Source organism: Diospyros lotus, chromosome 5 (genome assembly GCF_014633365.1).
Source record: "Diospyros lotus cultivar Yz01 chromosome 5, ASM1463336v1, whole genome shotgun sequence".
Taxonomy (NCBI): domain Eukaryota; kingdom Viridiplantae; phylum Streptophyta; class Magnoliopsida; order Ericales; family Ebenaceae; genus Diospyros; species Diospyros lotus.
The window spans coordinates 1,647,125-1,661,423 of NC_068342.1; the positions used below are offsets into that span (position 1 = coordinate 1,647,125).

The 14,299-nt window shown below is 29.2% G+C and overlaps 1 protein-coding gene across 1 annotated transcript; it reads left to right on the forward strand.

Annotated features, from left to right (window-relative positions):
• The first annotated feature begins 8,346 nt into the window (after nucleotides 1–8,346).
• LOC127802415 (NAC domain-containing protein 35-like) lies at nucleotides 8,347–10,562 on the forward strand. The gene is made up of 3 exons (XM_052338207.1): nucleotides 8,347–8,810; nucleotides 9,022–9,290; nucleotides 9,545–10,562. The coding sequence occupies exons 1-3, from the start codon at nucleotides 8,573–8,575 to the stop codon at nucleotides 10,211–10,213; spliced, it is 1,176 nt and encodes a 391-aa protein (XP_052194167.1). The 5' UTR covers nucleotides 8,347–8,572; the 3' UTR covers nucleotides 10,214–10,562.
• Nucleotides 10,563–14,299: the final 3,737 nt, after the last annotated feature.

Here is a 14,299-nt window from a genome sequence, read left to right on the forward strand (position 1 = left end):
AATTATCTTTATTTTATATAGTTTAATTAATTTAAATTTATTTTCTTATAATTTTAAATGTTATAATATTATATATAACTTAAATATTATAATTTTATTTTTTTACTTTATTTTTTTTGTTGTTTTCTTACAAATTTGATCTGTCTTAAATGTGGTAATTAATTGTCAGGAGAAATATGTAAAGTCATATATGGATAATCAATTTTAAAAATTTGATTATTATTATTTATATAATTAATTAATTATTTAAATTATTCTTATTTTATATATAGTTTAATTAATTTAAATTTATTTTTTATATTTTTAAATATTATAATTTTAATATTATAATTTACTTTTTAACTTTATATTTTTTATTACTTTCTTAAAATTTGATCTATCTTAAATGTGGTAATTGATTGTAGGAGAAACATGTAAAGTCATGGATAATTAATTTTGAAAATTTGACTATTACCATTTATATAATTAATTGATTATTTAAATTATCTTTATTTTATATATAGTTTAATTAATTTAAATTTATTTTCTTATAATTTTAAATATTACTTAAATGTTATAATTTTATTTTTTAACTTTTTTGTTTTTACTTCTTTCAAAATTTGACCTATCTTAAATATGGTAATTAATTATTAGGAGAAATATATAAAGTCATGTATTGTTAATCAATTTTGAAAATTTGATTATTATTATTTATATAATTAATTGATTATTTAAATTATTTTTATTTTACATACAATTTAATTAATTTAAATTTATTTTTTATAATTTTAAATGTCATAATTTTATTTTTCAACTTAATTGTTTATTGTCATTTATTTAATTTTCCTTTTTCCCATTGGTCTACTCCGAAGATGTGCTATATGTTGGACTTGGGGAAATTAAATACAAATTAAATTTATGTTTTGAAAATTATGTTAAGTAAGATTCAGATTGTGTAGCAAAGCGTAGGAAAAAAAGGAAAACTTAATGGTGACATGTGATTTGATAAATTGAGAGAAATTGGAGAATTTGAAGGAAGAAAAATTAATAAAAAAAAACAAATATTTGTCTCTTCTTCCTCTTTATTCCCGTTCAACACTTCCATTTCTTCTCTTCTACTTTCTCAATTCTTCTTCTTAAATTTTCTCTTATTCTTTATTTTTATTTAGTAAATTTTAACCTTTTTTTTTTATCCAGTTTGGTCTTCTGATGTAACATGGCACCACTATTATGTCAAGTAAGTGATATGAATGCAACTAGAAAAAATTAGGCCTTAAGGGTTCGTGTGGTACGCACATATGAGAGAAATACATGTGAAAATTAAAAATAAAAACGTCTACCCTTGAATACATATTTTAGAATAAAGAGGTTAATTATCATTTATTCTTTTTTTTTTTTCTGTTATCGTGTAATTTTTGTATTTTTTTACGCATTGCTTATTGTATTACATGTTAATTTAGGTTTATTTTTTACATGATTTCGGGATAGAGTTATGTGCTTTTTATTGTTCGTCTACCCTTGAATGTATATAAGGAAATCTTTTAAAATTTGTAATTCTTTTATTGTATTCTCATGATTGTAACATGATTATTTTATTTAATTTTTACTTTTTTATTATAATTTTTATTTATTGTAACTACTAAATTATACAATTTTCGCTTTAACGATTTTTTTTTTTTTACAATATCCATGCATCGCATGGGTTATCCACTAGTAATAATATATAATATAAATAGAAAGTTGGTGAAAATCAGGCGCCTAACTCTCATCATCCCTGGGTAAAGCACACTACCTAATTACACTTAATTGAACCAAATCTTATAATTAGTGGGACAGCCCTCAATTCACATTCATCTCTCTCTTGACTTCTAGGGTTTCCCTTCAAGTAATTTTCCTTTTTCAATATCCCCCAACCACAAATAAGGTATACTCCGAGTCTCATAATAAAAAATTAAATTAAAAAATTTAAACAAACGAATAGACATATACAATAACCATATACAGTTCTCTTCATATGAAGAGAATATATATATATATATATATGTTAGGGGAGATCCTTATTAGTGTTATTTTATGAATCCATTTAACTTTTTTAAAGAGTATGTTGACTTTGATTGTTTAAAATTAATAGTTGTATCGACAATCCAAAATACTCATCAAGATGATCACTTCTGGTGCATAAACATACTCATAATTCAAGTTATCGTTCTTCTCTAATTCATCTCACATCCTTAAAGTTAGACATTCTGAAAGCTAATTGATGCAAAGATTAAGAATATATTTACCTCAAGCACTAAGTGAAATAATTGTTAAATTATTAGTGACATCGTCATCGACCATTCACTCTAAGAATAAATATTGAAGATACGCGACAAACAAAATTTTAAGAGTAAAATAAGAGAATTATATTATTTTCTATAAAAAATTAATTAAAATATGAAATATCATAAAATCATCACATTTGGACACAAATGAATAGTTTAATCAAATAATTTAATTATAGAATGGTTAATTATATGTTTAATATGTATAACAATTAGACAATAATTAGAAAGTACAAGAGGCTGAAAATTGGGGATGGAATGGTAATAGGAAGGGAAGTTGTTCTCATCGAAAGTTCTCCCTCCTTGGGATGCCCTCTCTTGTAGGGCTCCCGTCATTCAGTCATACAATTTTTGGTAAAAAAGATAAATTTAAATCTAATCCATAATAACTACGCAGAAAATGAATTCGAACATGGAAATTCAGGCTGTCCACTACTTCTTACTGATCACTAGGGCAACTCAAGAGGACAAAAATTCTCTCCTTTGTCTTATATCTGATGCAGTCTTGCCAAGTCAAGCTGATATTTTTGGAACATTTATTTCTTCCCTTTTCCTATATAATTTATTTTAATTTATTTATATTAAAAAAACAAAAAAATTGAATACTTGATATTTTTTTTTCTACAAGGCTGGTCTACAAGTGAGTATGATATATAGAAATGTCTCGAGAGTGTCGTTTTGGTATTTTCAAAACATTTTCTAAATCGAAACGTTGATATATTTCAAAAATATATTTATTAAAAAATATCAAAAATATATTTCTGATTTAAAAACATGTTTCTATTCATGATAAGGTTAGAGACGGAATTTTCATTCTCTAACTCAAAATTTAAATTTTTTTAAAATTTATTTATGGAATTTATTTGAATGCATTATAGAATTTATGTTTATTTTTAAATTGAATAAATATTTTTTATAATTTTTTATATCAAAAGTTATATTTATAAAAAAAAATTATTTTTTGTATTTAGTTTTCTACTTTTTAAAAGAAGTGTTATTTTTTCGTTTTTATTTCATATCATATTAGTTTCTCATTTCCTATTTTCATTTTCGTTTTTGTACAACTTAGACAATTGAGGACTCCATTTTTCTATGGAAATGCTATTTTGATAAACAAATTTGATATATAATTCTCATATATTGATAAAATTCATAATAATTCTATATAAAATTAACAACAAATTTGCTCACAATTATAATTACTATTAATTTTGAGTAAAATTATTATAAATTTTATATATGTCACGTCAATTTATAAATATTATATTTGTAAGTATAAGATTTCATGTTTTTTTAAGCTTGGTTTGATTTTCTCCACAAAGTCCACATAAATCCAAAATATTCGTGCATGTAATATATCTTCCTCTATTATTATATAAGTAAATGCCATATTATATTTTAGTGTTATTAAACTTTATTCATAATGTATTTTCCTAAACCACTCTTTATATATTTTGCTTAAACAAAAATTGACTATATTAATAAGATTTGAACTCACGATTTCAAAATGATAATTGATTCCTAAAACAACTTTGTCGTTATAATTAATACTATAATTATCAAATGCCGTCAATAAATTTTGGGCCAAATCTATATTTTTATCCTTGTAGTTTCATTTTTTTTATTTTGTGTGGTCACTTAAATTTTTTATTGTTTTGATTACACCATTATATTTGTATTTCTGAGTCAATGCAACCTATATACTTTAATATTTTTTTTGTGTACCAACTCGAACTTTTCGTTATTTCAATTATACCATTATACTTACATGATCGAGTCAATTTAATCACTATACTTTAATGTGTAAAAAAAAAAAAGAATTAAATTCACTCATCTCATTTTTTTTTTTTTACATGACAAAATATAAGGGTTAAATTGATTCGAAAATATAAGTACATGAATGTAATTGAAATAATTAAAAATTTTAATTACCACACAAAAAAAATTTAAAGTATAAAAATTAAATTAACTAAAAAATTCAAATATAAGAATGTAATTAAAATAATAAAAAAATAAAATAATCACAAAAAAACATATACAAATATATGAATTTACCCATTAATTTCGACTTAACTTTCTTTATACATCCACGAACCACTTTTTTAAGGCATGTATATATAGACATATAATTAAGGAGACATGGTTTGGCTTTTTCTTGATTTTGAGCAACAACCTTTCCTATACCGAACCACTTTTTTAAGGCATGTATATATAGACATATAATTAAGGAGACATGGTTTGGCTTTTTCTTGATTTTGAGCAACAACCTTTCCTATACCAAAGAGAGGGGTATGGTGTTCCGAGATGTGTAAGTGGAAAAATTCTCAAAATTTTTTGAGGGGCGAGGGATCAATTTTTAATGATGGTATAAATGTTTCATTTAGTGAACATTGGTTAGATATTTGTTTGAGAGTATAAGTTTGCGATCACGTCTAATTTACTTGGAAATTGAATCAGAGGAGAAGGCCAATCTCTTCCAAGATTAGGCGGGGGAAGACTGGATACCTAGATTATAAAAGAAAAAAAAGTATAGGTAAATAGTGACTGGATGATGCATATATATTTATATATATGTATATGGATGGAGATGGTCAAAGAGAGGAGGAATTGGGGAAAGCGAGCGCTCAAAGGTGGTGGTGATTCATAAATGCAAAAAGCTACTCTCAAAATTAAAGCTTGTGCGGCGGTGGCTTAATTTACGTACATACATACATACATATATATATATGTATGTGTGTATAATAACATATACAAAATAGTGTAAATTATATTGCCAAAAGCATATTTTTACTTGCGTCAAGGTACGCATGAGTGTTGATATGAAAATTTTTTAGTATCTACGTAATTCTTCTTTTTGTTGAGACGTTAGAGAAAGAGAGTGAGAGAAAACTGAGGAGACACCGTATGTTAACATGCATGCATATCACTTATTAAGTAATTTTGTACGATTTAGGAACATATTTAAAATCATGAAAAATTTAAAATTTTATTAAAAAAACGTAAAACGTCAGGGGCAAAAAGTATTTTTGGCCAAATTATATTATTATTTCTTTATCGTTACATTTTGAAATAAATTATTATTGTATTTTAATGTTTATCATCATAATTATTATATTTTAAATTTTATTATAATTTAGTTTTTTTAATTGTTCATCAAATTTTTAATTGTTCAAGAGTAACGTAAGCCCCACTATCAAGAAATATTGATATTCATATTAATACATGTTGTGTTAGTTTTAGATAACAAAATTTAATTAAAAATTAAAAAGAGGCATTAATTTGTAACAAAAATAAAAAATTAGTGATTGTGACAACAAAAATTAAAATATATTAATTATTTTATTACAAAATATAAATAAATGCAATTTACCCTGAAATTATACAGAGACTAAATAAAAAATGAGTGAAATTTCATAGAGAGATATATACATATCTCTATATATATTATGACACAATATATATATATATATAGAGAGAGAGAGAGAGAGAGAGAGAAGTCACGGGGTTCTCTTGACTATGCCTGCACTCTGCACTGCAGTATAGTCTCACAGACGCACACCCAAATCACACGCATCCATGCACTGGATTCCAATCTCATCCTCACCCCCACCCCTACCCGAGCTATACATATATACAGACACGTATATTATATATATATATGAAAAGTTTTATGCATCGAGTTCGAATTTGCATTTGTTAATCAAAATATAAGATAAAAAAATTAAGATATGGGATATATCTCATATTTCTATTATTTCTAATATGTTTGTTAAGCTTATCTTGACTTTTTAAGATATACTTATCTCTCCTCCTCAAAATAAGTATATCTTAATTTTTATAGATAAGAAAAAAAAAAAAAAAGATATTTGTGTCCTCCAGTTCATTTTAAAAAATTTAACAAACAGTTTGATAAAAATTTTGAAATGTTTTCCAACCTTATCTTGATCCGGAATGTATTCTAACATTATCTTACTCATTTTAACAAACACTCCCTTAATGTCAAATTAGTATACGTTTTCTTAAATGTGTAGTCATTTATCGTGTTAAGTCGAGTTTAGAGAATGAAAGAGTTAATGACACTAAAATTTTTGAATGATAATTTGAGAGAGCTCGACTCTATGAATCATTAATAAGATTCTCAACTACATTATACCTAACGTCTTAAGTGAGGTCGTGAGATGGGTAGAGTCGATCTAATTTTCGACATGTCTTTTAAATAATCAATTTTACCCTTTTCCTAATACACATACACATAAATATCATAGGGTAACGGTTGAAATGGACATGCAAAAAAATAAAAATTCTAACTAAAATTTTATTAGGTGACATTTGATATTACAATTTTTTTTAAGCAAAGTTTTAAATAAAATATTCAATCTTGGTGTAGTGTTAAAGTTATTTGAAAAATTAATTAGTATTTAAAGATCATGAATTTAAATTTTGTTAACATGATTTAGTTTTATTTTTTAAACAAGATACATAAAAGTTATTAATAGAATTTTATAAAACTAAAACATAAATATTTTTCTCCACAAATGTGGCTTTTAATAATAATAATAATTACAATTATTAAGAATATTGTTAGATCTTATGATGCACGGAAACATCTCGACAACACCGTTTCAACGTTTTCTAAATGTTTTTATTTTCAAAATGCTCAAAAAGCCTAAAAAACATTTCGGAACCGTTTCATAATATTAAAACAATATCGAAAATGTGTCTCCGTTTACGAAGAGGTTAAATATTGAATTTTTTTCGTCTTTAAGTCAAAAATTTTACTTTTTTTAGAATTTATTTATAAAATTTATTTGAATGCATTATGGAATCTATGTTTATTTTTAAATTGAATAATTATTTTTTATATTAAAAATTATATTTACAAAAATACCCCTATATTTTTTTCTTACGCATTTCAGTTTCCTACTTCTTTGAAAAATCACGTTTTCCTATTTTCGTTTCGTATTGTATTTATTTTTAGTTTATGTTTCATTACAATCTAAATTAGATCATCATTAAATCATTACTTATACGTATAGGGTTAGTATTTACCACCACAAATAAATTAATTAAGCTCTCTAAGCATATATATATATATAATTATGTTGTAAGTTAATTAGCCTCCACTAATCACTCTAACAATACACAAAGTATATGCATTAGTGGATGTTAATTGTGTAATATTAGAGGTGCCAATGATCATAATTATGACAATTATCTCATGTCGACCCTTGTAGTTTATTTAGCATTAAAACAAAAAGAAATAAAATTAGCGGGTGCACAATCACAAGTCTCCCTAATTACAAAATTTTCTAAATGCCATCCTAAGTCTAATAATCCCTATTGTTTGAAATTGGTGCCCCAAGCTGATGTGTTTACTTTACGAACCTCTACTTGATCACTTCTCTGTCCCTAAATTAACCAGTTTAGATCGAGATGGAATTAGAGATGAATCTGAGAATATGTATTAATTGGTGGGATCATGGATCGATGGATGAAGGGAGCTGTGGAACACAAACTTCTTGATACACATGCAGATGCAGTTAATTACAAAGCATCCAATCTCACACAATATTAGCTGTGCCCATAAACAGACAGAAGTAAGAAAGAGAGCTTATTTACTTATCGATGGACGAAAACTACAGTTACATTCGATTTTCTACATCTATATATATATATCAATATCCGCTATTTAATTAATATTTGAGACTAATTAATATGAGAGGGCATCTTAATTAATTATGGGGCTAATTGGAAGTGCAAATCTTAATCTTATAATATATATTGTTGGAGTGGGTGGTGAGGTGAAATTTGAAGGAAAATTAGATGATCCAAGAAAATATATAGAAATGGAAAAGAAAATGATGAGAGAGAGAGAGAGAGAGAGAGAGAGTTATGGTAGAATTAAGAAAGCTCCAAATCCACCGCTAAGGGTAAGGGTGGCTGTGGCCACTCTGTCCTATTTTTGAGACGTCTCTTTCTCATCTTAAACACCTTCATATATCTCATAGCATACCCTCTTCTCCCCTGTAGGGCCTGAAAACTATGTAGATCTTTCTCTTCTTCTTCTTCTTCTTGGTCTTCTTATTCTTCTTCTTCTTCTTCTTCTTCCTCTCCTCATCATCATCATAATTATAATCTTTTCCAAAACCTAGCTAGAGAGAGAGAGAGAGAGAGGAGGGGGGAGGGGGGGTGCGGCAGGCAGTAGAAATTAATGAAAGTAAGTTTCTTGGTGAATTATAATTGCAAGGAAGCTAGGTAGGAGGAGGTGTATGGCAATTGCAGCAACAATGAGCAGCAGCAGCCAGCAAGATGATCCCAGCCTCAGTAAAGATGATGATGTTATTGATCAGCATGAGCACGACACGGTGATGCCCGGCTTTCGATTCCATCCCACTGAGGAAGAACTCATCGACTTCTACCTTCGCCGTAAGGTAGAGGGCAAGCGATTCAACGTTGAACTCATCACTTTCCTCGACCTCTATCGCTATGACCCTTGGGAACTTCCCGGTATCTATATATACTTATATGCACATATATACACATATTCTCTCTCTCTCTCTCTCTCTCTCTCTCAATTGCTTCTTTCTCTATATATAGTGAGTTACAGGAATCTATAAGTTACCAGGTTTTTGTTTGTGTGAGCAAAAGCCACTTCTAAGTGAGTCCTTATTTTTTGGGTTTTCCTGAATTGGATGAATTGTTCATATTGTTTGATCAGCCATGGCGGCAATTGGGGAGAAGGAGTGGTTCTTCTACGTGCCCAGAGACAGGAAGTATCGAAACGGGGATCGGCCGAACCGGGTGACGACGTCCGGGTACTGGAAGGCAACCGGAGCTGATAGGACGATAAGGGGCGAGAATTCAAGGTCAATTGGGCTGAAGAAGACCCTTGTTTTCTACTCCGGCAAGGCTCCCAAAGGCATCCGGACCAGCTGGATCATGAACGAATATCGCCTCCCGCACCATGAAACCGAAAGATTACAGAAGGTATACCCTTGATTACCCTTTTTGTATAAACTTCATCACAAGGGTTTTGAAGAAAGAAATTTTTGAGTGTTTCTCTAGACCTAGCTAGAGCTCCATGATATCTTATGTAGAACCCGAAAGAGAACAAGAACAATCTTGAATTCGATCGATATCAATTCAATTATCCTAAGGCTGCCTCCAATAAATCCCAACTAAGCTTAGTAAAGGACTGAATTCTTGATACGTTTTCGTTGTTGTTGTTGTGTTGTTTTTAGGCAGAAATTTCGCTGTGTCGAGTCTACAAGAGACCAGGGGTGGAGGATCATCATCATCTGTCGCTGCCTCGCTCGCTCCTGACGAGGGCATCGTCATCCAAGACCACCCAGATGGACAAGATGAAGAATGCTGCGACCAGCCAAGCCACCATGGAAAGATCATTCCAAGCTCTTGGAGGGCCTAATAACTCTCAGGTGGCCGATGATCGGTCGACTGAGAAAATGAGTGAAACGAGTGGAAGCAGCAGCACAGATGTTGGGCTCTCCAAGCACAATTATAATTCTTACATGGAAATGGCACCAATGGCTTCCATGGAGCAACAATCCAAGCAATTACTGATCCCCAATTGCACCACAGTGTTTACTGGAACAAACCCTAATTTCAATTTGGTGCCACAGAATTATAACTACAACTCTGTGGATGAGCTCCACAGGCTGGTAAGCTACCATCAGCAGCAAGGTAACTCAATCCACCATCATTATCATCATCAGCAGCAGCAGCAGCATTTCTACTACAATCCCAGCTCCCAGTTCTCCACTCTGCAGCCACAGCCACAGCCACAGCCACTGCCGCAAGGCGCGCTTCAGGCTGCCTTCTTGGACAGTCGATTATGGGACTGGAGCGCGATCGATGAGGGTAACAAAGACTACACCAGCCCTTTCAAGTAATTATATATATATATATATATCTAGCTAGCTAGATATATGAAGTGGATATATATATATATGACATACTAATTAGATGCATATATATATTTATTTATCTGATTAATGCTGATTTAGTTAAGCTCTTTTCTACCCTGGTATTGTTGTTAAGAAGCTGGTCTTCCAGTCATTGGTATTGCAGATTAATAATTTGTTGCTGTATTAGGGTTTAGGATTTTGGTGGGCTGATGAGTAAGTCTTGCTCTCCAGCTTAATTAGTTCTTAATCAATGGGTCTGCTATACTGTTTATGAGAACTTGCTGCTTCGTTTCAATTAATTAATGTCAACGTTTCAGGATTCAAATTAGGCTTCAAATTAACCAATATTTAATGGAGCCCTCTTCAACTTTGCTGATGAATCATATCAATATTTAAACACTCCACAACTAAACCTTTGGGTGCAGAAAACATAATTAGTACTTTAGTAAGCATATTTTTTACTCATTAATTAATCTGTCGAAAAGTAATTAAAAATCCACAGGAAAACTGACTGATATATATATATATATATTAATTTGTCTGGGTTTAAACTGGTAGTAGAGTGAGAATGATGATCGGGGCATGATTGATCCCAAAGAGACAAAATAAGGGTACCTCAGAGAGAGTGTTGGACCCATCATCAGAAAAGCCAACATTCACAAGAGACACCCAGAGAAGATCTTGTCCCATTTTTGCTTATTTAGTTGGCCTACCAGCCAAGCTAGCTAGGGACTAACTAACCCCCCGCAAGCCACCAATACCAGCAAGTGCCTTTTAATTTGTCACTGCATGTGTTGAATCATCAAATTAAATTACAAAAATAATGATATCTAGGAAATTAACAGCACCTAGGAGGTAATGAATTAAATTTACAGTTTTTTTTTTTAATTTATGAATGATTATTAATTATGAGCACACATCAATCGTCTCTCTCTATATCTATAGATGCAGCTACATTCTCCTTGGGATCTGAGCTAGACGTGGGAGTTAAAGCCTAAGACTTCTAGGATGTCATTATTGTTGGCTTATATCATAAATTACTAGACTTTAATATAAAGTACCTATATATAAGTGTGAAATTCAATTGTTCAAATAGAATATATACATATATATATATATGTATGTATAAAGAGAGAGAAATGACTTCTGGTTACAAACATGGAGATTTTCTTTACTATCAGTGGATAATTAATGTTTAGAATTTCTTATATAATTCTGGGTGATCTTTACCCTTCAAGTACTAATTACATTAATTCTCTTCTAATTGTTTTCTATGCTGTTGGCATGCAACTGGAATCAATTGCCATCTTCAGCATCCAATGCAGCTATATACATATATGTGTGTGTGTGTGTAGATGTTTGCCTCTGAATTCATGTTGCAGTTTGCTTATTGATCTCAAAAACTACAAATAAAGACACTAATAGTTGACTGTATATAGTTAATCATACATCACTAAAACCCTAATCACACTTACGTACTTAAACTGCGTATGATGATTTATGCTCCATTGAACGTGCATGTCAAATTGCTTCTTTTTTTTTTATTGCTATATTTTTATGGTTGGACCTATCACTTCACTATCTCCTAATAGTATTGTAAGTTGTATCGAGGTGTATTGAGTCTCAAAATATATTAATTTATGATAACATATAATGTATTATACGAAATTAAAGAAATCAAAAATAATCAATCTACATCTAAATCTTTAGGACCATTTAGGAGCGGATACATGATCATGTTACAAAAGTCCCAAACAGTCACATCGGGTGGTTTCAATGACAAGAGTAGATGATGGATATGCCTGAGATTTCAAATTTAAAATTTCCTGAAGACATTATATGAAAATTAAACCATAATTTACGTAGAAGTGAATTAGGGTGAGACCCACCTCCCCTAAGAATAGTGGAGCGCAAGTTTTGACACTTGGGTTATAAAAAAAAAATCTTAAACAGTCAAATATAATCCTAAGAAAACACACCTTGTTAATTATAGAAGTATGTAGTGCACCAACAACTAACATCTACCTTTTAATTGTTTAGAAATGAGATTCTAACGAGATACTCCAATTGAAGTGCAACATAATAATCCATGAGTTTTTTCTATAAAAACAAATAAATAAAATTTGAATAACTAATTACAAATACATATATGTACCTCGTCGACATATGCAGAATTGTCGCTTAACATAATACTTATTTCAATACCTTAGGATAGTGCAGGCAGTCTGCTACCCCTGTCAAGAGTTTGAAATATCACAAGGTCATAGGTTTGACTCAGTCTCCGTGCGAGACTATATAATCGCATGTGTCTATCCGAGGGGTTAAACCCCGAGTCTCAGGTTGTGATGAAATTATCTATACACTTACATCAGATCTAAATATACTGTGAGTTTTATAAAAAAGTAGAATAGTTCGGACTGAAAGCCATCTGTATATTAGAGAACCCTCGAATTTTTTCACGTTATAAAAAAAAATAATATTTATTTCTCCATTTTTGTTCCTTTTAAATGAAGTTTTTGAAATTTTTGTAGGTTATGTGTACATCAACATCTATACTGTTATATAAGCAAACACCCATTGTTGCTGGTATGAAATATTATTAATAAAATATTTTTTAAAAATACTCACTATGTATATTAATTAAAAAATAAAAATTAACTACACTAATAAAATTTAAACTCATAATCCTAAATAGTAATTAATTTCTCAAACAACTTTACATCTATACTAATGATCATTTTGTTGTAAGGCTCGGGGTACGCCCTAACTTCAAGCGATGAACGTTCTTCTAATTAATTTCAATGAAATTCTTATTTATAAAAAAAATAATTACATAATCAAAGAATTAAGTATGTCCGGAAGAACCTAAATTAGAAGAATAGTAACTATTAAATGGGTTTGAAATTTCAATATTAGCTTCTAATTTTCCAAGTTGATTATTGCTATATTCCTAAACCTAATTTTGTAATTTAAACTTCTCAAATATATATATACATAATCGTGGAATTCAAGTAACTAACAGAATTTGTAATTAGTATAAATTTTGCAATAACCTTAAGGTTGCGTTTGGATGGAATAATTTTAAATGATATCATTCTAAATTCAGAATTTACAATGCTTGTATTTCAAATTCTATTAATTATTTGAAATGACATTATTGTACATATACATATTTTTCATATATATATGTATATGTATATGTATACTTATTATATATATGTATCTATACCTATCATATACATGTTTCTTTACATATACCCACGTATATTTATATATGTATATACATACAAAAGCACATATGTTTATATAGATGTATATTATTACATTTTTCCAAACAATGAATTTGAGATTCGAAATCTCATATCATAAAGATATAAGAGTCTGATTCAATTTATAACATGTCGGAGAGCCTAATTCGATTTAGAAGTTTTATTTACTCTAATCTTCGTTCATAAATATATGAACACAATTCTTTTAATTATAATTTTTCAAAAAAAAAATAATAAGAAACATCTAATGTGACCCATAGACATAAACGTTCGTAAATTTTGTCTTGTATGTGCCCGACACTGTTTCAATTCTTTTTCCGCTTGATTTGTTCCTTAACTTTTAATCCTACATTCAGTGTAAATTAGTTTCTAATTTTGCAACCTAAAAAAACCAAAGAGTTTCTAAGTTGGTGGAATGGTTAAAGTTGGAATTAGCTAATTGGGTTTAATTTGGGTTGGGGATAAGATAAAGCCCAAACATTTTGTTTTAAGCAAGAATTCAAACTTGGGCTCAAGTTCCTAAAGCCCAAGCCCATTTCCATTTTAACTACCTATTTCGGGTTGAGTTCCCATATGTGAACTCAATTGGGTTCTTGCTATTTGGGTTTTCATTTACAATACGAGTATAAACTAACAAAATTATAATTCTGTAAGTAGCATAAACCCTAGGGGTCCTTTTTGTAGAATAATCGATTAAAAATTGAAATACTAAACTCAAAAAATCGAACCAAATATCAAATTCTTTAAAATCAAAACTAAACCGAACCAAGTTTAATAAAACAAAAATCCAAACTAAATTAAT

Coding starts and splice junctions, on each gene's coding strand:
- LOC127802415 (XM_052338207.1), top strand. CDS start 8,573: ATGGCAATTGCAGCAACAATGAGCAGCAGCAGCCAGCAAGATGATCCC. Junction 8,811..9,021: donor TGACCCTTGGGAACTTCCCG/GTATCTATATAT, acceptor TTGTTTGATCAG/CCATGGCGGCAATTGGGGAG. Junction 9,291..9,544: donor AAACCGAAAGATTACAGAAG/GTATACCCTTGA, acceptor TGTTGTTTTTAG/GCAGAAATTTCGCTGTGTCG.